General features: G+C 36.3%; 2 protein-coding genes across 5 annotated transcripts in view; one reads left to right on the top strand and one right to left on the bottom strand.

The window, feature by feature from the left end:
• Window positions 1–19,343, bottom strand: part of LOC125261895 (GTPase IMAP family member 8-like) — a 39,688-nt gene extending 20,345 nt beyond the window's left edge. Inside the window, exons 1-4 of one of the 4 annotated variants that reach the window (XM_048180472.1) lie at window positions 19,221–19,332; window positions 14,550–14,672; window positions 6,015–6,077; window positions 5,493–5,645 (exon numbers count right to left, since the gene is read on the bottom strand). In XM_048180472.1, coding sequence (XP_048036429.1) covers window positions 5,493–5,645; window positions 6,015–6,077; window positions 14,550–14,565 — 232 coding nt within the window. In that variant the 5' untranslated portion in view covers window positions 14,566–14,672; window positions 19,221–19,332. Of the gene's footprint in view, window positions 1–5,492; window positions 5,646–6,014; window positions 6,078–14,549; window positions 14,673–14,766; window positions 16,502–19,220 lie in introns of those variants that run through there. The other 3 variants (XM_048180470.1, XM_048180471.1, XM_048180473.1) reach the window with 3 other exon arrangements.
• Window positions 19,344–19,349: 6 nt separating this feature from the next.
• On the top strand, window positions 19,350–24,987 carry LOC125261897 (probable E3 ubiquitin-protein ligase RNF144A-A). Its single transcript, XM_048180475.1, has 4 exons — window positions 19,350–19,544; window positions 23,461–23,564; window positions 23,681–23,830; window positions 23,946–24,987. Exons 1-4 carry the CDS (start codon window positions 19,472–19,474, stop codon window positions 24,441–24,443), a joined length of 825 nt encoding a protein of 274 aa, XP_048036432.1. The 5' UTR covers window positions 19,350–19,471; the 3' UTR covers window positions 24,444–24,987.
• Window positions 24,988–25,800: the final 813 nt, after the last annotated feature.

Below are 25,800 nucleotides of genomic sequence, written 5' to 3'. Positions count from 1 at the left end.
CAGGCAATGTACTCAATAAAACACTTAACTCTTTAAACAAGAGGAGTACAAACTAGAAAACACCAGAAAACACGGGCATCAGCCAGTGGCAGTGTGTAAGCTACAAGGGAGCGTGATCTGAGAACCAAACAATCAAGTGAGGTTACCTAACTTAACTCAACCTGAGCTTAAATCTACACATTCCAACAGGCAATGTACTCAGTAAAAACAGTTTTTACCCTTACATTAAGAGGAGTACAAGGGATATACGCCGCCATGCTCTAAAGGAGGCCAGTACCGGCCTACTACTTCAAAGATCACGGACATAAACCTGTGGTAGTACTAGTTTTAAGTGAGCAAATTCTAATTAAACATCTACCAATAAAACTTGTGATATAACAAGGTATTGTATTCTGAAGGAGGTCCAAAACAAAGCCTTCTACTCCAACAACACAATCAAAACTTGTGGCAGTGTTTAAACTCTAAAAGGGAGATACATAGGAACCAAACTGTACAGAGAGGTTCCCTAAATAAACTCAACCTGAGCTATGCATTCCAACAGGTCGTACACTCAGTAAAAAACAATTTTTACCCTTACAGCAAGGGGAGTACAAACTTAGTCACCATGCTCTGAAGGAGGCCAGAGCAAAGCCTACTACTACAGAAACAGGTGCTAACCTGTGGCAGCAATAGAGTTATTGGGCTCACATCGTGTAGGGCAAAATATAGAACTTTATCCACACATTCCACCAGGCAGTGTACTCAGTAAAAACACTTACTCTTTAAGCAAGAGGAGTACAAACTTACGCCATCATGCTCTGAGGGAGGTCCAAACAGACCTGTGACTTCAGAATGACACGGGCATCAACCTGTGGCAGTGCTAGTTTCCAAGTGAGCAAACTCTAACTGAAACATCTACCAACAAGCCTTGTAATACAACAAGCTATTGTGCTCTGAAGGAGGCCCAAATGGAGCCTTCTACTTCACACAACACAAGCGTCAACTTGTGGCAGTGTTCAAGCTCTAAGGGAGCAATATATGAAAACCAAACTATGTAATGAGGTTAACTTATTAAACTCAACCTGAGCTTATACAATCCAACAGGCAATATACTCAGTAAAAAACACTTTTTACCCTTACAGCAAGGGGAGTACAAACTACGTCACCATACACTAAAGGAGGCCGAAGTCGGGCCTACTACTCCAGAACATACAGGTGCTAGCCTGTGGCAGTATTAGAGTTACTGAGCTCCCAAAGTGTAGGGTAGGAATCAGAACTAACATATTAAAGTACAATACCCTTGAACAACAAGGGAGTACTATTTATCCAACCCTGAAAAATACAGGGTGGGTACTTTACTTTTTTCAGAAATTCTCACCAAAAACAGATACAATCTGTACTGAACCCTAGGGAACAACTTTCATAAAAAGCTACAACCATATCACTCAAGCTTGAACATAGTTCAAGTGGTTCAGGGAAAAGACTGAAGTCAAAGTACCACTAGATAGTTCTGGGGGAGCGGGGCCACAGCAACAAACTTTCTAATCACATAATTAACCAAAAGGTGGCTAACAGTGCGGCTTAGTTAAAGCCGACATCTGAATACATATGAAGCCAACACATCCAAAAAAGGGGACAAACAAAGTACTACCCTAATAATATATTGTTACAGCCAACCTAATGGAACTTCAGGTCCCTTAGTCCACATCCTAAAAGTGAAATTGATTATATATAAAAAGAGATCTACCAAGCCAAATTCAGCAGGCGTAACTGATATGCTTACAAACAGATATTGTGTGCAAGTAACACCCGCCTGACCTATATCACGAGATAGTTGCACTCATCTCGTCAGTAGGAGGCGCAAACGCGAACCCATACTCACTCCATCAACACCAGTGAATTAAACTGCTGATGTTGATGATTGCGAGCTGAATACAGATCCTTCCATGCCCTCTTGATCTCAGTATGAAGATCAGGATTCAGGAGGCTCACCATCTTCATCCTCATCAGCCATCTCCTGCTCTCTTGGGCTTAGAACAAGAAGAGCAACTGCTGCTGAATCTAACAATGTCATAGACAACACATCATCATAATCACACAGCTTTCTCCCGTCAGCCATCGAAGGTCGCAGAGAATTTCACCCCTTCAACTCTTCAACAAGCCCCAGCTGAGAACCTCATGATCTAGTCTCTACTCTGCCTCAGCAAGAGTAATACCCGAACATTAGGTGCAGCTACCGGTCCTTCTCCTCTTGAGGAAAAGACCAAAAGAGAGTGGAGCATTTTACAAGTAAAACACACTCATAATAACAAACAGGCAGATCCCACAAGAACTGCCTGTACATGCTCTTTTGTTCTCATAAAAGACAACGTTACAAGTTATGTGTGTGATCAAATGTCAACACTATGGGACACAGATACACACAATTCCTGAAACGTTTGTCAGACATAAATTACCTTAATATCGGTTTGATATCGCTTCAAACAAAACAGTCCTTGAAGACGAAAAGATTCCAACTGGTTCTCTAGGCACTCCTTATATACTTCCAGGTCGCACTATGACGTCATAGGCTATCATGAGTTGATATTGTTTTTCAGACACCGGTTTACGCAGAGGCGTTCCCCATATGCGTTTCAAACGCAGTGTAGGGTTCCCAGTGTTGGGGAGTAGTTAACTACATGTAGCTTGTATGTAGTTCAGCTACTTTTAAAACAGTGTCGCTTTTCCAGTAGTTCACTAAATTTTCCAGCAAGTAGCGGTGTAGCGCGACCAAAAGCTACAAGCTACATTCCGTTTTGCATTCTGCGATGCATTGAAGTAGCAGATCACAAACTAAAATCGTGGATTACTGCCATCTATCGTTATATCACGGATCTTGCGGCTTTATCAGTTCATCAGCAGTTCATCGAGAAGAGATCGTCTGGTGATTATGTAAAGGACAGGAGAGGGTTCACACTGCACAAATCGATTAGTAAAGGTTACGCTTAATTTAAACAAATGATGTGACAAGTGAAAACACTGTCTGTGTCGAAGACTTCAAGCACATACAGGTGAATAATAGCCTTTTTAAATTGATTGTCCTGCTTTATTGCAGACTATATCAAATGTATGCAAACTATTTTATTACAGCGGTGACCCGCCTTCGTCTAATCTGTCCCGCCAGTTTTATAATGAACATAAGATCACTAACGCTGTGTTTTGCGTCATTGCATTGGCAAAGCATCCGTCAATTGAACAGAAAACAAAATCGCGACATAGTTTAGTGCGCTTATCACATGGCAAAGGCTGATCTAATAAAATCGGTTGCTCGGGTATAAGAATGTTCACGCGAGAAGTGCATGATTCGCATCTCAAAGCTTTATATCACTGTATGTGCTGTGAGTTTAACCTGCATTTTTCTGTGTATCCAATTTAAGTTTCGGTTCGGTTTAAGCGCAGGTCCGGTTCCAGAACCAAATCATTGAGGGTGCTTCTGAAATAAGTGAGGGTGCAAAAGTAAAGTGCAGGTGTAATGTGTAAACAATGGCACCACCATAATAAGAATAGCAATGTATAGTGAGACATTTAAGATTTTAAGAAGTCATTTTACAAATAATTTAAATAGTATTTCAAAAATATTGATACAAAATTCTAATATTTTTCTAGTCTGCATTTACATTGCTTATTATTATTCTTATCATTGCATATTTTTGTCCCGTGTTATGGTTATGGTAGCCATTTTGAGCATGAATCCTGCATTTATATGTAGAAATCATTTCTGAAACTGCAGAGTGCAATTGGTTGTCAGTCTTTTCATAGCATGAAAAACAAAACTTATATTAAAATTCTGAATGTATTATTTATAAAGTGTGCAAACAGTGTCAGTGTGAGATATAGGCTACATTTGAGTATTGTATCTTTTGATATAGTTTACAAAATAAAACAGTACGTTTTGAAATCATAATTGTAGTGCATTGCTTTGTTTAAACCCCAAACATCTTACTTAAACATTCTTCATTAACAGTTATTCAGTTATTTGTAATAAGCTATGTCATTTAAAAAAAAAAAAAATCAAAGTAGTTTCAATGTAGCTAGCTACTTTTTGTTAGTAACTTGTAGTGTAGCTAACTACTTTTTCAAAATGGTAGCTTGACTGTAGTTTAACTACTTTAATTCATGAGTAGCTTGTAGCTTGTCAAACTATAGTTTCAGAGTAGCTTCCCCAACAGAGTTCCCTTTCGAAAGGGTTAGGTTAGGTGTACCAAATGATTCATTGATTAACCATTAAGATCATTTGGATTAAATAATAGACAAATGTAATAAACTGAATGAAAAGAGATGCAAATGAAAAGTTTGATAGTAATAGTATAATGATAGGCAGTCACTGTGAATGAAACAGATGAAACCCTTATTTTGTGTAGTGAAAATTATGCTTTGTGATTTTGTGTATTGTATTAACACAATTGAAAATATGCTGAAATGTTTAAAATAAGTGCACTTTTGATGATCTGTTGTGATATTAGTACTAAGAGCTTTGAAAATTTACCAATTGCTTGTGAAAATTGCACTAAAGCAATTTAAAAAAACTGTCATACAGGGATCGGCTGGAAATAGCGACCTCTCCTGGATTGATTTAATATTAACATTATAATCTAAACGCAATCTTTATATTACTTGGTTTTCAAATGTTTTAAAGTTGATAATTTGAGTGGTCCAGTGGGATGTATTTAAAGACATTGCGGCTGTATGCAATCCCTGATCTACTATTGCTTAAACATGTATTGAGGAGAATATGCTAATGTACTTCTCCCCCTCTTGATCACCACCCATTTGCCATATCTTGTGGTTTCCTGTCAGTTGGTTTTGGTGTTGGTATTCCACTCATGAATAACAATGCTTTGCTCAGGGTATAAGAAGGAAAGGTAACTGATGTTCGGGGAGAAACCCTGCCACTCCCGCACACCGGTGCGTAACCTCTGAATACAAGAAAGGCTTTTACGGCCTCTTCTGCACAGCAGTGCATTATTTGTTACAACTAAGTTTTCTATACAGTATGTTGTTCCATTCTACTGTCTGTATATTTAAATATGTAACATAATAAATAACTTTGCCTGCTTTAAAGGTTTTGAGAATCTTTCCTTTTGTAACTGATAAAAGTGAAAGCTAAAGTGATTGTAACTTTCATTATCTAAGCGTTCAAGTTAAATCCTACGTTTTCCTATCAATTCAAAGAAATACTTTTACCTTTAATGAATAAGAGGGTAAAGAATAACAACAACTTTAATGAAGTCAGATTAATTATATTGGAGTCAGATAAATAACTGAATTATGCACGTCATCCTTCAACTGCTTTTTGGTCTGATTACTGGTTCAAAATAGCAGCTTAAGTTTCCAGCCTTACAGACGTCAAGGTCAAGTTTATTTATATAGCCCTTTAAAACAACATAAATGCTGACCAAAGTGCTGCACAACAGTTCTCAAGATCGATCATGCTACAAAATTGTCAGATATAAAACACTCCTATGAGCACTTACGGTCAGAGATTGAACTGGGTTTTGTTGCTCCTTCAAGTTGAGGTACTGAATCTCTTGCTGTTGCTCCTGTATATTGAGGCACTGAGCCTCTTTCTTGAATCTCTCTCTTCTCTGCTCCGCTCTGGTGATATGAGCTGCCAACCTTCAACCGATCTGAAGAGACCATCACAACATTCAACAGCTGAAGACACTCCTCTAACACTTCATCCACAACCATAACAAAAGCACTTACTATATTAAATTAACTTAAAAAATCTCTTTCTCTTCTTTTCTGAATGTCACATCTGCTCTAGCTGATATACTTATGAAATGCTATTTAACTAAGTTACCTGAAGAAAAGCATCTGCTAAATGAAGAAATATAAATGTACAAATTTAAATTAACCAAGATTAATAATTGCTGTAAAAGCAGTGTTCATTAGTTCATGTTGACTATTTCATAAACTAGTGTCCTTACTGAATAGTGCTACACATTCAGTTTAGCTGTATGCATTCAACTCATTTATTTGCACATAATACATACCTAATATTCCCACATTTTCACTGACTTTCCCACAGGATTCATTTCCTCCAGGTTTAGGTGGACCTACATCACAGGGAACAGAAAAATGAGAAGATAAACTGAGACCAGACATTAGAACAACCCTTAAAAATATGTGAACCAAGGCAGTAAATGGTTATAAGGGCTGTTCTTGTGGCAAATTATGAAAATGATTTAAATGCACTGTAACAAATTGCTGTAGTTTTTACAGCAAAATTCTACAGAAACTTTCTGTTTTACCATTTTACAAGTTATTACTGTATTTTGCAATGCATTATGGGTCAAAAAGAGTATTACAGTTGTTAACAGAATTTTTCCAGGTCAACTGTAAATTAATTTACAGTTAAGAGGTATTTTCGCTGTAGCTCATACGTTTTTACATCAAATTACTGTGATGTGGCATTATGGGACTGCGCGGGCTGAATACGTTTGAAAACTAGTGGACTGGAGCAGGACATGAACCGTTGAAGATAAAAGGCATTATTCTACAACTTTTGGTAAGTTCACTTAAATTTACATCCATAAATATTCAAATCAGATGTATTACATTTAATGCATTTTAGTGATTCATATTTTAAACAGAATTCTTAACGTCAGATATAATTATTGTATCGACTTAAATAACAACTGCGTGTTATCAGCACATTTAGTGGGATATAAAAGTGTTTGATTCCAATATGTATTTATTTTTTGCTGAAACAGGAATGTGTCGTTAACTTTTAATTTATTGTTTCAGGAGAGGGTGAGAATCATGACGGAGCGCCCATTAGCCTTGAATGAGGGTAGAATCAGGGTATCTTCCGTTCATTCATGTTTTGATTTGATATTGAAATCAGAAAAATGAGAAATCCACACATTTTTTGTTTTTCATTTTTAAAATGAAAACGAAAAAACAAAAAATTGGCTTAATTTTTCTTTATTCGTTCTGGGGTTGGAAACAAATAAGCACTTTGAATATTTGATCTCTACATGTGGGCGGGAATGAAACGCCTCTTTCCACTGATTGGTCAAGGAGACGTCAAACCATGTCGTCATCAGTTGTTCATCGGTTCCGCTCAACAGAATAAAAGTCCCTCTACAGCTGTACGGATTCTTAACGCGTTTATTCTACATTTTATCTCTTTCTCACGAAATATTAATTTACTTTGCTGCTGCACACAATTACCCCCAGTCTACAACGTTGGCACAATGCCCGTTTTATTGAAGTGACCAACTATTAAAATCTAGTGAAGCTGCTCAACGCACTGGGCAGCGAATGTATAGGCACACATTGAATTAAAAAGTGCAAATCAGTAGCCGATGTAAATATGCAGCAGTCATAACTTTTGTTTTAGACAACACCCTGAGTTTTGGGATCTGGGATGAATTTGAAATAAGACAAATATGAAAATATATTACATGTTATTAGTTCATCAAAGCGGTGCTATAGAGAGATGGACTGCGGGAGGCTGGGTTGAAATGGTCCCTGCGTTTTCCAGCTAAACTGATGCTGCACTACAACGGTCGCGAGCTCTCTTTCGAATCTCTGGGAGAGGCCAAGAAGTTTAAAAACTCCCAAAATGCATCTAAACTGAACAACAGTAATGTTTCGTACTGCAATCACTTGATTTTGATGCATTAATTCAAAGATTTTGCTTCAGTAAGCAGAGCAAGTGCAAAAGACATGCGTTCCAGACAACACTTCAAAGATCGTTTACAAGGTGCAACCAGTGTGACGCAGCCATGCGCACTTACCAGACCGTAGCATGCTGCTGTTTCTTTGCAGCCAAATTAATTGTAAATACTACATTGGAATTATCATAATCAAGGTCGGAAATTAACGGGGGCTTGGGGCAAATATGCCTCCAAAAATTGATTTAAAAACACGCCCGTTATGAATGTCTGTGCGCAAATATTACTTTCACTTTTAAAATAGAGGCAATTCGAAGGCTTGAATGGTGGGTGGGTTCATTATTATTCTTAATGAAAAACACAACAAAACAGTACAATGACAAACTCTCTTAATATGTGCTTTTACATTTCGCTTGTCAACCAAATTTTCCTCCCTCGTCTTGTCATTCAAAAAATGAGGCGAAATGGGTGAAGTGAATTGAAATCTGACTCCTGCTGTTCACTGAATCGAGCAGATGCGCTCCGTTTTAACGGTCTATTTTCTTACTAAACTAAATGATTATTAAAAAAAAAATCTAAACGACAATGGGTGGCGGTGCTGCGGTCATGGTGGGCCAGTGAAGTGTTGAAGTGATGTAACCGGTGTTGCAGCTGAACACCGGTAACTCTATCGATCTCAGCAATATGTAAGTAAAGTAACATCACACGAGTATATACTCCTGTTTCTCCGAGTATTGTTTATTGGTCTTCTGATTTGAAGACCAATAAACAAGCTGATATTAGGTGATTTAATACGGTCTGTTTTTGCTCTATTTCGTGAAAACGGTTTCAAACAAAGCTACACCAGAACTGTTGCGCGTCTCCAATCGACAGTGATTCCTGAATGAATCTGCGTTTTGAACGACTGATGAATGACTCGCACATTAAGATTTACCGCCACCTACTGGTTGTTTTATTTTCATATTTACACTTTACATAGATTGTTTTTACTTAAAATATTAAACTTTTAAAGATTTTTATAACATTTTAAATTAAAAAAATTATATTTAAAAACAATCGATTGAGTACAACATTATTTACTCAAGAGCGGCATTAAGCAGTCTATGTAAATGTCTAAATAATACCACTTCAGATGGAGCTTCTGTGCCATTTCTGCAGTGCAAAGATGGATTTTTTTGAGGATTTCTTTTGATTGGTAACTGTCTGATTTGGTCTTATTGTCCTAACTGAGTTTATTGTTTAACATTTTAAAAACAAATTTTGTATTTTAATTTAAGAAATTTATTAAATATGATGCCCACATTTAAGATTAGAAAAATGCTCTTATAATGGTACAAATGCCCCAGGAAATTAATTTGAAGGGGCAAATATCGCCCTGTAATGGGAAAGTTAGTGTCTGTTATTGAACAGAACATGCTCCTAAATTTTTGACCGTGCTCCTAAATTTTGCTCATTAGGAGCACAAGTGCTCCTAAAGGAAAATGTTACCGTAGAGCCCTGTGGTACTAATATCGTTGGATGCTGTGATTTTCTCATTTATTTCACCAGTTTGGATTTCTTATTGAGAGCATGTAAACCCAATTTTTAACAAAAGCCTGCAACTAAATTGAACGCAAAACAGTTTGAGCAAATGATGTAACGTTAGGGGTGCTTCGACTTTGCTCGCCACTGCCAGGGAGTATTGTTTAGAGCAGAGGTAAATCCAGTACATTTAATCAAATTACCTCATCATTTGCAGTCAAAAATGACTGTATCCACACAAGCAGCATGCATATGATAGATTGCGTGCAGAATCTGCTGCCTTATTTTGCGCTAAATACTGCCGTTCTCCTTTGTAAAAGTGGGGATTTAGCACTTACTCGCATGAAGAACAAATATAGACACAGATAATGGATTAATTTCGATTTAAGACTCAAACTTTCTCCGATACAAAAACATACATTGTGTGAGTTCTTGTAGGCTATTTAATGATGATAACAAGCAAGAATGCAATCATTCCCAAATATCCACATGACTGCAAACGTGACATTATTATACAACAGTTCAAAACACAAAACAAAACATTTTAAACACAGTACTGTCAGTATTTACTCTATTTTGCAATGAAATAATAGTTCTGACGAAAACCACAGCAGAACTACAACACATGTCTGTGTTTGGAGCAGGGACGTGCACAGACATTTGGGGGGCAGGGGCTCAAGTGGAAAAAAGGGCACTTCTCATAATTATTTATTTAAAAAATAATGAACCCTTAAATATATTAAGACAACTCTGACTTCCCTTACACTCACGCAATTGTTTTATACTCCACAGATTTCTACAAAATAATCAGTTCACACAGAGACCATGGTCTTCTTTAGTATTCACCAGGTTTATCACAAGAGAAGTCAATAGTAACTATTTTCAAGTAGCTATATATTTAGAATAAATGACTGCACCAAGGAGAGAGACATAGTTTCACTAATAATTTGTTTATTTTGCACAAATCATCATTTTAATTTTTTTGGTGTTATTGGAATACTTCTTTCATGAAGTGGACAATTTTAAGATTTTGGTCCATTTTTGCTGCCATGTCTTTTACTCTAATGGAAAGAAAACTGAACCCTAACCCTAACCCTACAAATTTAGATGGAGTTTGTTTTAAGCCTACTACCCTCCGTCTGTTTGCATCTGTAGATTTATTCTAAATTAACCAAAACAAGCTAATCTGCATTTAAACTCATCAAGATTTTTTTTTTTCCCTGAACTGTTAATACATTATATATTATAACAAATGCCTACAGAGGGCGCTGAAAAAGCCTGCTGATTTTTGTTGTTAGACAGCACAGCATGATCAAATCCACGATCAAAGCCAACCACCATGATTAAAAATATATTATTAGTTAAATAATAATATTCGGCCACTTCTTTGTGATAGAAATGCTACAGCCACTGTAATGGCGTGAGTCCATGAATGGCGTGTCGCGGAGTGAGGGCATTTGAACTCGACAAAGCCGACCTGATATAGTATTTTTTATTTGTTTTATTCATTAAATATATTTGTTTGACAGTGAAGCTGTGCGAAACAGGAATATATATTCATTTATTAAAAAAAAAAAAAAGCACCCCAGAAAAAAGGGCACTTTCTCTCAAGGAAGAAAAAGGGCAGGTGCTCAAGCCCCTTTTTTGTCTATGTGTGCACGTGCCTGGTTTGGAGAACAATTCTGCAGCTTTGAACGAATCGTGAGAGTTTATTGATTCAGTGATTCATTCACAGCCACTTGCTTCGTTACTGAATGAATGACTCGATGACTCACTCATAAAAACAGTGACTTGCTGCCACCTACTGGCGATTTTAGTTTAATATTTAAACGTTTTACTTAGTTTTACCATCACTGCATATTTCTCTATTGAACATTTTTTATTTAAAACATTATTTATTTTATAAAGTTATTCATAAAGGAAAAAAATATGCACTGGAAAATCAATTTAGGGGGTAAATATTGTCCCTTAATAGTAATGACATGACTGCAGTCTAAGTTGAAGAGAGGGGGTACGTACAGGTCCTTCTCAAAAAATTAGCATATTGTGATAAAGTTCATTATTTTCCATAATGTAATGATAAAAATTAAACTTTCATATATTTTAGATTAATTGCACACCAACTGAAATATTTCAGGTCTTTTATTGTTTTAATACTGATGATTTTGGCATACAGCTCATGAAAACCCAAAATTCCTATCTCAAAAAATTAGCATATCATGAAAAGGTTCTCTAAACGAGCTATTAACCTAATCATCTGAATCAACTAATTAACTCTAAACACCTGCAAATGATTCCTGAGGCTTTTAAAAACTCCCAGCCTGGTTCATTACTCAAAACCGCAGTCATGGGTAAGACTGCCGACCAGAAGGCCATCATTGACACCCTCAAGCGAGAGGGTAAGACACAGAAAGAAATTTCTGAACGAATAGGCTGTTCCCAGAGTGCTGTATCAAGGCACCTCAGTGGGAAGTCTGTGGGAAGGAAAAAGTGTGGCAAAAAACGCTGCACAACGAGAAGAGGTGACCGGACCCTGAGGAAGATTGTGGAGAAGGACCGATTCCAGACCTTGGGGGACCTGCGGAAGCAGTGGACTGAGTCTGGAGTACAAACATCCAGAGCCACCGTGCACAGGCGTGTGCAGGAAAAGGGCTACAGGTGCCGCATTCCCCAGGTCAAGCCACTTTTGAACCAGAAACAGCGGCAGAAGCGCCTGACCTGGGCTACAGAGAAGCAGCACTGGACTGTTGCTCAGTTTTGCATGTCATTCGGAAATCAAGGTGCCAGAGTCTGGAGGAAGACTGGGGAGAAGGAAATGCCAAAATGCCTGAAGTCCAGTGTCAAGTACCCACAGTCAGTGATGGTCTGGGGTGTCATGTCAGCTGCTGGTGTTGGTCCACTGTGTTTTATCAAGGGCAGGGTCAATGCAGCTAGCTATCAGGAGATTTTGGAGCACTTCATGCTTCCATCTGCTGAAAAGCTTTATGGAGATGAAGATTTCGTTTTTCAGCACGACCTGGCGCCTGCTCACAGTGCCAAAACCACTGGTAAATGGTTTACTGACCATGGTATTACTGTGCTCAATTGGCCTGCCAACTCTCCTGACCTGAACCCCATAGAGAATCTGTGGGATATTGTGAAGAGAAAGTTGAGAGACGCAAGACCCAACACTCTGGATGAGCTTAAGGCCGCTATCGAAGCATCCTGGGCCTCCATAACACCTCAGCAGTGCCACAGGCTGATTGCCTCCATGCCACGCCGCATTGAAGCAGTCATTTCTGCAAAAGGATTCCCGACCAAGTATTGAGTGCATAACTGAACATAATTATTTGAAGGTTGACTTTTTTTGTATTAAAAACACTTTTCTTTTATTGGTCAGATGAAATATGCTAATTTTTTGAGATAGGAATTTTGGGTTTTCATGAGCTGTATGCCAAAATCATCAGTATTAAAACAATAAAAGACCTGAAATATTTCAGTTGGTGTGCAATGAATCTAAAATATATGAAAGTTTAATTTTTATCATTACATTATGGAAAATAATGAACTTTTATCACAATATGCTAATTTTTTGAGAAGGACCTGTAGAAGGATGGGAATCCCTTCAGGGGGTACTCCACGCTAAAAAGTTTGGGAACCACTGGTCTAGAGCACAGCAAAATCCCCAGTGTTAAATTAACTCCCGAAGTGAACATATGACTCCATCTGGCAGGATGTTAAAAAGTAACACTGAAGCAGTGTTAAAGTTAATGAGATAATTGATTGATGATTGAGTGATGATTGACAATTAGTGGTGACACCTGATGATAATAAGCAGAATCATTGAAGGAAAGAGAGAAAAAAGGTGTTAATGTTTTATGGAGTTTCATTTCAGCATTTCAGGTCAGCGTTTGCTTTAGTTGGGCTCTTGACTCTTTACATTTTATTGTTAATTTTTCTCTGGCTGCTCCAACTTTGTGTTTGTAAAGCACATTTGTTATGGTCAGAGAAACTATGATCTGAGCTGTGTTTCCCAATAGTGATGTGAGCCAAAGTTGATCAATTTAGGTTTACAATGCTTTGGGAAGCACAGTCATAATGGTTGTGTTTTCTCATTGTGAAATGGTCAGATTCATTGGTGACGTCCAGTATTAACTGGTGATATAGATGTAATATTATTTCTTTATAGTAAATCTCTGTTATCGCTTGAGATCCAGCAGAGCTTTTATAATCTGAAGGTTTTTTTTTTAAACACACACACAGACATCAAGAATCAGCATATGACCTGTAATTTTCGTAGATTGTTCATGTTTGCTTTTATTTTTCTGTTGTTTTGTTGTGACAGTAGCTTGTTTTGTGATGTTCAGAGTTGATCTGTTTGTCAGTATTTTGTATTTATTTATCGTCACCGTTCTTGAGAATCAGATGCTGACTCTGTGTGTCTGTGTGTGTTTAAACACTGAAGCTTCAGTGCATAATGTGTTATCCTTAATAAAAAAAAGTCATCCTGCTGTTGGATCTCAAGCTGTACAATCACAAGACTACAATCATTAATACTAAAGCTACACATCAAGCACACAGTCAGAGATTTAGACTATAATAGACATCAGGCTGTCACATGATGATTATATCATCACATTTTCTCTGACCATAACAAATGTGCTTTACAAACACAAAGTTGGAGCAGCCAGAGACAAATTAATGTTAATAAATAGAGTCAAGAGCCCAACTAAAGGAAATGCTTTTCACCATCATGGTGACTTCAAACTAAACTTTCATTCAAACATTAACATCTAAACATCTGTTCATTCTCAGTAAGAACTTTTGTTGATGTGTGACAGAAATCAAATCAAACTGGTTAATAATAAGTGTAATAATGTTTAATGGCTGGAAGTCAGTTGTAGTTGTTGTGTCTCTCTCTTTTTCTCCTGAACTAACATGAACAAACTATGAAAAACTGCATTTTCATTAACTAACGTTAACCAAGATTACTAAATACAATAACAATTGTGTTGTTCATGGTTAGTTCATGTAAGTTAATACGTTAACTTATGTTTAACTAATGAACCTTATTGTAAAGTGTTACCGAATATTCCTTTAACTTCTGTATTTAAGTAATAGAATATGCAGTTTTTAGTCAAATATTCTTTTGTAAATATTGTATTTTTATGCTTATATGGAAAGCAAGTACATACAAAATCACAAGTTAGTACATTTTTCATGAAATATAGTCATAAAATGTTTGTTAGAGATCGAAATGTACATTACGAAATATAGACTGAAATATTCGCAAATTCAAATGCTTCCGTCAAAGACAAAAGTGCAAGTGTTCATATAAAACATTAAGAAATACGTAATGCGTAAATTAGGAAACATTTTGAAAAGCAAAGTGTAAAAGAGTCATACCTCCTCCTCCAGGCATCCTGAGCACGAAGATCAAGACAGACAATTGTGTAATGTTGCAAGATTCAAATGTTTGATTGTCTTCAAGCTCATTTTGACGAAAAATCACTCTCAGGTCTTCTGGATCTGACAAGAATATCAAAGCCAAACTTTAAAATATTTGCTTTTTCATTTCCTGAATCATTAAATGTTAAGCTTGCGAATAAAAGCTTAAATTTACCGTTTACTCCAGGAAATAAACTTAATGCCTTTTCCTTCAGCTTTCCAATGGTGAGTCTCTCAAATTCTTCACTTGATGACGCTACACCTAATACTTTAATCGTATGTTTATTAATCCTGATGCGGACCTGAAAGGCCATTTTGGCTGTGTTCGACATGTCTGACTGCAAAGCTCAAAACAAGGAAATATACTGCGCTCCTTTCTCTTTCACTTTTAATAGTAAAAATTGTAAGGGCGTTGACGATTCTATTGATCCCACAAACATTACTATTCTGATCGAAACCACAGCAACAGGGTTCGCTAAGACACAATACTGGTCAGCAGCTGCATGGGCAGCGCTCGGACACTTTAAGAGAACCGAGCAGTTAGTTAACAGGTGTTGTGACGGTGTTACAATATATTCGGTTCCTGAAATATTCTGTTCCACTGGGTGGCGCTTACGCGAATATTCAAGATATCCTCATTTTGTGGGCGTGTCCTTGAAAGAACGCGCAAGTGAATGGAACTGAAAATATTAGCACACGCTCCTCAAATCGCATCGGTCTGATTAGTCTGCTTCCTTCGTTGTCATATTGTGACTACAGTACTGCATAGTGTTGACAACTGGAAATAAACCTCTACAAATGTATCTGTGTCCTAATAAAAATAAGCTCAATCAGTATTGGTGCACATTGAGTTTTTCACATTCTACTGTTTTTCCAGCAAATTTCTTAACATGTAAATATTTGTACAAACAAAAAGATTAAACAACGGAGACATAAACTGAACAAATTTCACAGACGTTTGATGAACATGTGAAAGTCTGGTGTGGCACCAGCTGCTTTACAGAGCTTATCATCCTCATGGACAGCACCAGATTTGCAGCTCTTGCTGTGAGATGTTACTCCACTCTTCCATCAAGGCATTTCACATTCTCAAACATGTCTGGTGGGACTTATGGTCACATGTGGTTTGGCACTGGAGGACAATCAGCTGTCCTTCTGTCTCCCTGTAGCACTGTCTCAGGCATCTTACATTACAGACATTGCAGTTTATTGCTCTGTTCACATCTGCAGTCCTCTTGTCTCCTGCAGCAGGACTAAGGCACATTCACAGGTGTTCAGAGACCCTGAGCTTCTTTATTCTGCTGTGTTTCAGAGTCAGTAGAAAGCTCTCTTTAGTGTCCTAAGTTATTATAACTGACCTTGGTTGACCTATAGGTGTATGTGCAAAAATTGAAAAACATGACCCAAATATATTGTAACACCGGCCCGTTGCAAAGTAATGAAGAATGGATTATAGGAACTGTACGTAGTCTATATCCTTCCGTCAGCACAGATTAATTGCTCGGGCAGGCGCGGCCACAAAAACTAATCCATTTAGTGTCTAAAAATGCTCGTCAATGTCAAAATGTTTGCGATAATCAATCAAATCGAAGGAGGCGGGATTTACTGTCCAAAGAAATCGAGCAGCACGGCACTTGTTAATGCTTGAAGAAGGCGTAAGACTATAACCCTGAAAGGACAAATACTAGAAAGGCACTATAACACAGTCCACATTCTGCATTTATATATTATTATTTATATTTATTCATTTATATTTTTATGATATTAAGTGGTGTAAAATTGGTGGGTTGTATGGTGAGATGTGTTGTGGACCATGTGATAGGCCACTTTGTGTCGTAAAGTCCAGGGTAGCGTTTCCCAAAAGCATTGTAAGCCTAAGTTGATCGTAGCTCCATAGGTTTCAATGGAGCTACGATCAACTTAAGCTTACGATGCTTTTGGGAAACGCTACCCTGGACCACTTTTTTGCCCCAGTCCGCCCCTCATACAGTGTTTTTTTTTTTTTTTCTCTCTCATACAACTTTTTATTTTACTGGGAAAAATATCACATTCATATGGAAGCTTGTTTCTGCCACTAAATAATAAAAATAAAAAAGGTAATTGTGACTTATTTTTTAAGCTTAATGAAAACAAAACGTAGGCTATTGTGTTTGGCCCTATAAAGCACAAAGTGGTTCAGCACTTAAATTCTACTACCTTATCTGGCTCTAATAAAACCAAGGTAAAAAAAAAAACGGGTTTGTTTTGGATAGTGAGTTAAAGATAGATAGTCACGTTAAATTCACGTTTTTTTAGCAAACACTAAACCATTTCTATCTTTATCAGATTTTGAAAAGGCAATTTGAGCTATGTTTTTTTTCTCGAATGGATTATTGCAACTCCCTTTATTATGGAGTTGATGGTAGAGCGCTAATGCGTCTACAGAAAATCAAAAATGCAGCAGCGAGAGAAAGAAATCTTTACCTGTGTTCAAAGCCATGTTAAAATCACATTTGCTAAACTCTGACTGTAAGTTTTAATGATGGAGTTTGATTTTTATTGTGTGTATGTTTTGTCTAAGGTTATATGTTTGTTTATACCATTTTATTTATTTATTTTTTCTTTAGCTTTTTGGGATTGTTAAGTACTTTGGACAACCTGTGTTGTATTAAACTGTACAATATAAAAAAAAACAAAGAACTTTTTATCTCACAATTCTGACTTCGTTTCTCAGAATCACAAGATTTAAAATCACAATTGCAAGATAAAGGCCGGGTTTCACAGACAGGGCTTAGCCTAAACCAGGATTAGGCCTTATTTCAATTAGGCTATTTAAGTAGCTTTTATAAATGTTCACTAGAAAAACACATTACTGGTGTGCATCTTGAGACAAAACAATGGCAATGACATATTTTAAGATCAGTCAGTAGAAGATGCTTTCAGTTAGAACAGCTCAAACATGCGTTGTCTAGGATATATTACGTTTCTCATGCAAGTGGCAAAACATTTAAACATAAGCTTTATATTAAAATCAAACATTTTAAATTAAAACTTACAATAGAAGAAAACATCCGCATCTATTGTGAAATTACTGAATTTTCACATTAGTACATGTTCATTTTAATGAACAACGTGCTGTCGCTTTAACTCAGCATGGTGCAGCACAGCAAAAATAGACTCTGTGCATAAAGCCTTGTTCACCCCTTATTTACACTGCACACGACTGTGACGAGGTTTTGTTCTTTCCTCTAGTCTACACGGTGTCAACCCACACAGAAGCAAATGATGTAATGACGCACGTGGAGGTGCAGAGCAAAACAAAACACCGGTCACGGATTAGAAGTCTAAAGTTGGGCACACATTTAACGACTAGCTAAAACATTCTAAGACTGTGCTCAACATACAGCGATGGTTTCCTGCGACTGAAGCAGATTTAAATACTTACACATGGAATTTGAACTCCGACTGTAATCGCAGACTGAAAGCAACTGGCTCTGACTGGACGAGTTTGAGCACGATCAGTCATAAGTATCAATTTACATTCATAATCGGCCTTACAATCGTTAAGTGTGTGCGCGACTTAAAACGAGAAATTTTAAAGAGAAATGTTGGAGGATTTTGATAACAGAAGAAGGAGCTTGAGTTTGTTACCCAGCCCTATTTATCTAAACAACACCGAGAGGCGTCTAAGCTTACAATACTCCTACATCCTGCGTCATGTCAGAGGATTACTCATTCAGTCAACTTGTGCATTCTGCGTGCAGTCATCCGCCGGAAGCTGGTTATTTGAATTTATAAAGTTGTAAATATGGATATTTTTCTTACAAAAATGTATCAATTCGCTTCAGAAGGCCTTTATTAACCCTCTAGAGTCATATGGATTACTTTTTTTATGTACGTATGGATGCATTATTTTTTACTTCAAAACGTTGCCTCCATTCACAACCATTATAACGCTTGGATGAGCCAGGGTATTTTTAAATATATCTCTGATTGTGTTCATCTGAAAGAAGATAGTCATATACACCTAGGTTGGCTTGAGGGTGAGTAAATCATGGAATAATTTTTATTTTTGGGTGAACTATCCTTTTAAGTTACTCTCCATGACAGAGTTTAAGATAAACATTTTCATTACTACTGGAGCTGCCAGTTTGACAAGTTTCAAATATTATTAAACAGCACAAACTATGCAACAGCAGCAGCCCTTCCAGCGCACTCAGTGTCTGAGTTCACTCACTCGTTTTCATTCACTCCTTTAAGTGAACTGTATTAGTGGAGTAATGTAGGGAATAGCTCATTGTTTTCTGTACTCCACACACATTCAAAGTCATGGTCATGCAGATTTGCTCTCTATAACATAAGGAAAATCAGACCTTTCCTGTTAGAATACGCAACACAGCTACTTGTCCAAGTGCTTGTAATTTCAAGACTGGACTACTGCAAAAAGCTCTAATAGTAGCCTAATGTTTCAACCAGCACGACTAAGCCTCTGCTGATGATCCAGAATGCAACAGCACATCTAGACTTGAATCAACCTAAGAGAACCCATGTCACATCCCTTCTGATCTCACTCCACAGTCGTGGCCAGAATCAAGTTTAAAGTTCTAACACTGGATTTCAGGACTATACCTCTGGAACCGCTTCTCCTACCTCAACCCACTGTATGCTCTTGTTGTTCTTGTCTTGTTGTCTTGCGGTGGTCATGCAATAATTTGATACAAAGATGTGCTTGTGATATTGTGTCAGTGTCACAGTAGTTTCGCTTTCTATAACTGAAGGCGGAAGAGCACTGACTGCGGGCGGTTGCACGTGACGTTTGATGCTTAAACTGGTGGAAAAAATCTGTCTGCGGAGAGTTGACGCTGAGAACACACAATTACACGAAGTCGACCTTGTGTAAAATGTTTGAAGACATAAAAAAATTCACTCCATTCGACAAAGGCATCAAGTTGGTGTCAAGACCAAGCGATCTCGGTAAGTTTTATATTTATGGAAGGCCAAAAGGGCCAAATACACGTGAATTTTAACACGTCAACAACACGTTAAATACATGTATTTCACACAGAAATGGTTTGACCCAAGTTCTCAGCAGCCAATGACACTGACATGTTCAAACAGATTTTTAACGCATATTTCACGCGTGAAATACACGTATTTACGCGTGAAATATGCGTTAAAAATTTGTTTGAAAGGGTCATTGTCATTGGCTGCTGAGAACTTGGGTCAAACCATTTCTGTGAGCTTAAGGGGGTGTACCATTCATTTGCTAAGATGCCACCATTTAACATGCTAGATCAGCTTATTCCGCCCTTTATTTGGTCATTTTTATATCATCTATAGAAATAATATATTTGTAATATATATATTTATATATATAATAATATATTTAATATATATAACTGTCGTTTAATGAAAAAAATAGATTTAATTTTTCCACTTATGCATTTTTTTATTTATTTGTTTTTTTTTACAACGCCCTAACTTTTACTGACAATAAAATGCAGCATTATAAGCTCACTGAATGTGAGTATGCTCTCTGTCATATGACTTTTTCTCTGGTGTGTGTTGGGGTGGGACACTGAAGAAGATTGGTGTGTGACTTGAGTCGATAGACCTGCTGCAAAAATAAGTGAAATAAGTTATTTCTAGTCTGTTAGTCTGCATAATTTTTAGTTGACAAAGCTATCATGTCCGCAGGACATGCAACGATAATCAAGGAGTATCTGTTTTCGTTTTAAATTGGTTCTTTAAGGTTAGAAATTTCGAGCTTTCAATAAATAGGCTATATTTCTTAAGTGTTTGAGTATTTATTTCGTAAGTTATTGTGAGTAAAGGCCTACACAAATAGTAGATATTTACAGTTTTTTATACGGTTTTATGATGTATTAGCGCGCTGTTATCAGTGATCATTTGACAATGTGTGAGTACTCATGTTTTGTTCTGCTGTTTGCGCAAGTAAAAAAAAAAAAAAAAGATGAGTATTGTTTGTCACTGACACTTGTCAGTTTTATTTTTATTTAATCCTTATTTAACATTCAAATCTTATCAGTTAACGGTTAATGATCGGTTAACGTGTCGATCACGAAATTTAGTATTTAGCAATTAAAAAAATTAAGCCAAAAATTCAAATAGTATTCCTTACTATAAAAACACTAGTATGTTTACTTGATTTTAACCAAAATGTTGACTTTACTACAAATTTGTAATTGTTGCTGAAATTTTAGAACAGATAGTTCCCATAACTAATGTAATTTGAGTAAAATTACAAAAAAAATTTCAAGACATGCCAAGACATCCCTCCACACAGTGCAGAATCACACGGACTGAGGATTCAACATTATGTTTGCAGAGTGGATCTACTTCGGTGAAATAAAAGTAAAAGCTATTCTTGCTGTCTATTAATGGCTTGTTTACTCAGAAAACCCAAGTAAAGATCAATTAGTTTGATGTTGATTTTCCTAAAAAGTTTTTTTTTTTTTTTTTTTTACTTACCATGATGGTGATTCATGTTCCCTTTGGTTGGGCACTTGGAACTTTGTTAAAGATTTTATAATTCTCTCCATTTTGGTGCAACGACGCATCAAGAAATCATTGTTTGTGGTTTCAAAGGAAGAGAAGTGATAAAAAGATCATTTTTAAGAGATGATCTGATTTCTAACTGAATGTTGTTTAGCTAGATATTTAATTTTCGTATTCAGTAGTAATGTTTTAAAATGTTTGTGCTAACACTATGTTATCAACATCTTGTTAAACTTTTAATTGAGTATCTGTAACAGTAGCTGACAGCTGACCGCTTGAGCCACACACAGATCTCAACATTCAGCATGCAAACCACAACAATGGTGACAATAACATTTTATTTAAAGTGAATTAAGTACTCTCTACAGTTCTTCTTTTAGTTAGTAGTACTCTCGTGAAAGTGAACTATACTAACAAAGCTTTTGTCAGTACAACATACTATTCTTCTTTCACTTTACTTGAAGAAAATGTGGAAACCGATTGCACATAGTTTTTTAAGTCTACGTAGCATAAAATGGCAGATTAAAGCCATGTTGAGAATAATAGTATTTAAGATGTTTGCAGAACACAATATAACACTGTTAGTTAAATGGAATTTCTCGTGTAATCTTACTATTAAATCTTAAGTAAGATTAGTAAATATTCTAGAGTATGTTAACTAGAATTGACATTAAACTAACTAGATATTTATTACTTAATTTACTTGGGAAGAGTTAGATTTCTTTACTTTTAATAGATTATTAACTTAACTTCAGTTTTCCCTTTAAGTTTGCGTTGCAAAAATAAGGCAATCGGTTTCCAAACTTTTTTTTTAAGTAAACTGAACTTGTTAGAATTTACAGTGTACGTTTTCTTTATGTTTAAATAGGCTTATTATAATGTTGTTTTTTAAATATTTGATTATGAAAAGTGAACTGCATGACTAAGATCAAAACATCATTAGATGCGCAATATATCTGGAGACATGGAGTGTGTCAGACATGATTTTCACCACTTCATTAAGTTTTGTTTTGTAGAAAGCCTTTCTTTAAAGTGAATTTCGTTTTGTAAAAATTGTATATTAATTTTAATCAATGTTTCATTATCCAATTGCCTGGATTTAATAAATAAGAAGCAAATATATCTGACAATATAATCCTGACATGGAGGAGCGGGCGCGATCACTCGGACATGAATTGGAGCGCGTCTTATAGGCTAAATGAACCGACACTCATGGGCTGCTTGCCTCGCGGACATGAGAAATATATATATATATATATATATATATATATATATATATATATATATATATATATATATATATAAAGCGTGAAATGTCTACTTTTAAACGAAATAATTTAAAGCGAAAAGAAATAGGCTACTCTGATTATAGGCCTAAACCGAATGAAATGTGCATCTCTGCGGAGATGATGAGAGTCAGCAATGTCAATCTTTGCAGCCGACACTGATTCAGAAAACATTAGTTTATTAATAAACAATTAAAATGTCTCCTTGCTGTTTTTTGTCACTTTCATAATCATTACTTTTGCCGGTTCTTAATGCAAGCTTTATGCGTGCGCTTGAGTGCTATATAGATATTGCATAAACGCTCATTATTATGGTTTATTCTCTCCAGTATTTAAGAAATTAAATGAATTTAAATGTGATTAGTCACTATTGGCTTCAATGAACTAGTACTAGTCGACTAGAAATAACTTTCACATATTTTCGATCCAGTATGTCACAAGGGTTTGAGCCTCATTAAACTCCAATTTAAATATATTAAATGATTATTCAATAAATAAATAATTATTCCTCAAATTACAAAGCACCAGGTTTTATTCCGGAAGAATAAAGTAGTATCACAGTAACTGCGTGACTCGCCATAGACATACACGGAGAAAAGTAGCTCCGGCTACAATGTTCCTCCGCAAGACGCGTGCAGTTCTGTTTATTAACCGCTAGATGGCCAAAAGTAATGGACTGCAGATTTAAACATGAATTACTTTAAATGTGAAAGTGACTTATTTGGAATTAAATCTAATTTCTTTACGAATTATAACAATGCATTTACTATAATAACACTGTAGTGAATGTTTTTTTTGAAAGCTTGTAAACTAATATCAAATAAGGTGAGAGAATTTAATTTTCTTTCTTTCTTTCTTTCTTGCGTTAGTTTGCGGTTTTCCGTGGAAACATGGAAGCTACATGGTAGCTATGTAAATAGGCCTTAATAAAAAGTGAAAGTAAAATGTGGAACTCAAGAATAATGTGAAAATGAAATGCATTTCAGAAAAGTTTTCTCACCCCTATGCAGCTTTAACCTATTGACTAAATAACTTGAATTATAGCATATTTTAGAGGAATTTACAAAACCCTGTAAACCTTTCAGATGACACTGACGATAACCCGAGTGTTTTGAGAGCTGAATTATCCTGTGGTCATGTCACTGATCCACAGACACTGACTGACTGTTGCAAAACTCAGCTGAACCATGTGAGTCAATCTGTGCAAATTTCACTCATATTATACTTCAAAGTAATTCTAATATCAATGTTATTATTAATACCAGATTAATATTATGTCTACTAATCATGAGCTCTGTAAATCAGGGACAGACTGAGTTCAAATGTCCGCTGTGCAGGAAAAAATGGCCATATGATGAAGTCAGAAAACTGGCAAAACTTACAATTGAAGAGCAATTGAGTTTTGAGGAGCAGCTTGGGACAAATACTGTTAAAAAGATAGTCGACTTCAGGGATGTAAGTACATTTCTGCCTTGCAAATGTAAAATAACAGTCTTAATAAGAGAGATATGGGTCAAAGTGAAAAGTGAAACTCAGATTTTCTGACACTGCTGTCTTTTCTCATATTCAGTGTCCTGGTTGTGGCAGCTTCATTGAAAGGTCAGATGTTTCCAATCTCTGCGTGGAGTGCTCGGTTTGCACAGTAAAGAATGGACGAATCTTTGAGTTCTGCTGGCAGTGTGAGAGACAGTGGAAAGGACCTCGACCTCGTGGTGATCAGTGTGGGAATGTGGGATGCAGAAGTGCTGACCAGGACCTGCTGAGGACCTGTCCAACGATCTCTTTACCATCTGTTGTATATAAGGGCTCTGATGTTCATGTTCAGTGTCCAGCCATTCGTGCCTGTCCATTTTGTGGTGTGCTGATTGAACATAATGAGGGATGTAAAATCATGTCATGTCCTGAATGTAAGACAGAGTTTTGCTTTGCTTGTTTGAAATCTGCCCATGAGTGCTTAAAAACATCTACTCATTTAATTCCATGTTCAGCTGGTGTCGCACCAAGACAAATAACAACAGTGGTGTTTGCTTTAAGACTACACAGAAACATGGTTTCCCTTAAATTTTAAACAAAAAATTAGTCTCTGTTTCCATTTCCATTTATTCATTTAGCAGCAGGGGCATTTCCTCTGAGGAGGTGTCTCCGCAAAAAAAAAAAAAAGGATGATAATCAGTAATCAGTAAAAATAATCAATATTACCCAAATATAAGAGCGTAAATTTAATAATAAAATGTGACATAAAAAAGTGTAAAAGTCACAAGTTTTTTAAAGTAACTGTCCAACAGTGGCTCCTCTGAGCCCATTGAGTTTTAACAGAACCCCTAAAGTGCGGTGTGTTTAGTGGGGGGGATGTGCGAATATTAATTGTGCACATTTTCATTGCCCTGAATGAAGACATTGATGGCATTAATGGAAGACTAATTCTTAATAATAAAGTAAACAAACTCAGCCATTTATCACCACTTTATGTTACGTCAAAATCAAATGTGAAATGGCCTGAAAACATGATGACTGGGGGGGTTTAGTGAGCAATTAATGATCCATCTTTGTGCCTGTGAGCAGTGTTTATTGAGCTTGATGACTGATGAAAATAAATTGAGTATTAAAAAGAACAGCTGAACATTAATTCACAAATAATATATACATTGTTTAAATTGTTACTGCCTTAAGTTAATGTTTTTATGCATTTTTTTACATTTATTTCAAAATAATAACAATGAAATTTATACATGGTTTGAATAAATAGAATATTACATGCAAAAAAAGAGAAAAAATAAGAAAATAGAATTGTATTTGGTCTCTCTTTTTAATGTAATGTTTATTTAACCAGGAAAATTAAGTATATGTCGTTGATATATGCCTACATAATATCTATACTTTTTTTTGTGAGAAGTTCAATTATAACGAGAGGATTTGAGTGTGCAGATCTCAGCACTGGACAAAAACTTTTGGCCAATGCGTTCAAGAAATCATCAGATATGTTTGAGATTGTGATATTGCTCGATGCTGCAAAAAATACGTTGTAAAACTTATGTAAAAGCCTGTTTATATTAGTTTTGATGGTCTCAAGAGTACAATCACCAAATCTGTTTGTTTATCAGTTTATGATGAGACTGAGAGCATTCCCGAGAGTGTAGAATCCAGTCAGAGTTCAGCTCGCACTGAACAAAACTCTGGTTTCAGCGATGACTAATCTGAATGCCTCTGATTGGCCATTGCAATCATAAGATCAACAGAATCATGTGTGATTGGTTATAGTGCGCAACGCTGTAAAACGCGTAAAATTTATAATTTATTATAGCTATTTATTGCCGCAATCGACACTTTTCATTTCATTTTCACTTTATTACTAGATCTAGTTTAAATGTGCAGCCTGTGCAGGTGCATTTTTGGCCAAGCCCCCGTTAATTTCTGACCCATGGCCT

The sequence above is a fragment of the Megalobrama amblycephala genome, unplaced genomic scaffold, assembly GCF_018812025.1.
Source record: "Megalobrama amblycephala isolate DHTTF-2021 unplaced genomic scaffold, ASM1881202v1 scaffold522, whole genome shotgun sequence".
Taxonomy (NCBI): Eukaryota; Metazoa; Chordata; class Actinopteri; order Cypriniformes; family Xenocyprididae; genus Megalobrama; species Megalobrama amblycephala.
This window is presented reverse-complemented; position numbering and strand designations above follow the sequence as displayed.

What these genes read in the sequence shown, in the direction of transcription:
- LOC125261897 (XM_048180475.1), top strand. Translation starts at nt 19,472, where the DNA reads ATGTTTGAAGACATAAAAAAATTCACTCCATTCGACAAAGGCATCAAG. An exon ending in GTCAAGACCAAGCGATCTCG is followed by an intron (nt 19,545 to 23,460) that starts GTAAGTTTTATA and finishes TAAACCTTTCAG; the next exon opens with ATGACACTGACGATAACCCG. An exon ending in GCAAAACTCAGCTGAACCAT is followed by an intron (nt 23,565 to 23,680) that starts GTGAGTCAATCT and finishes TCTGTAAATCAG; the next exon opens with GGACAGACTGAGTTCAAATG.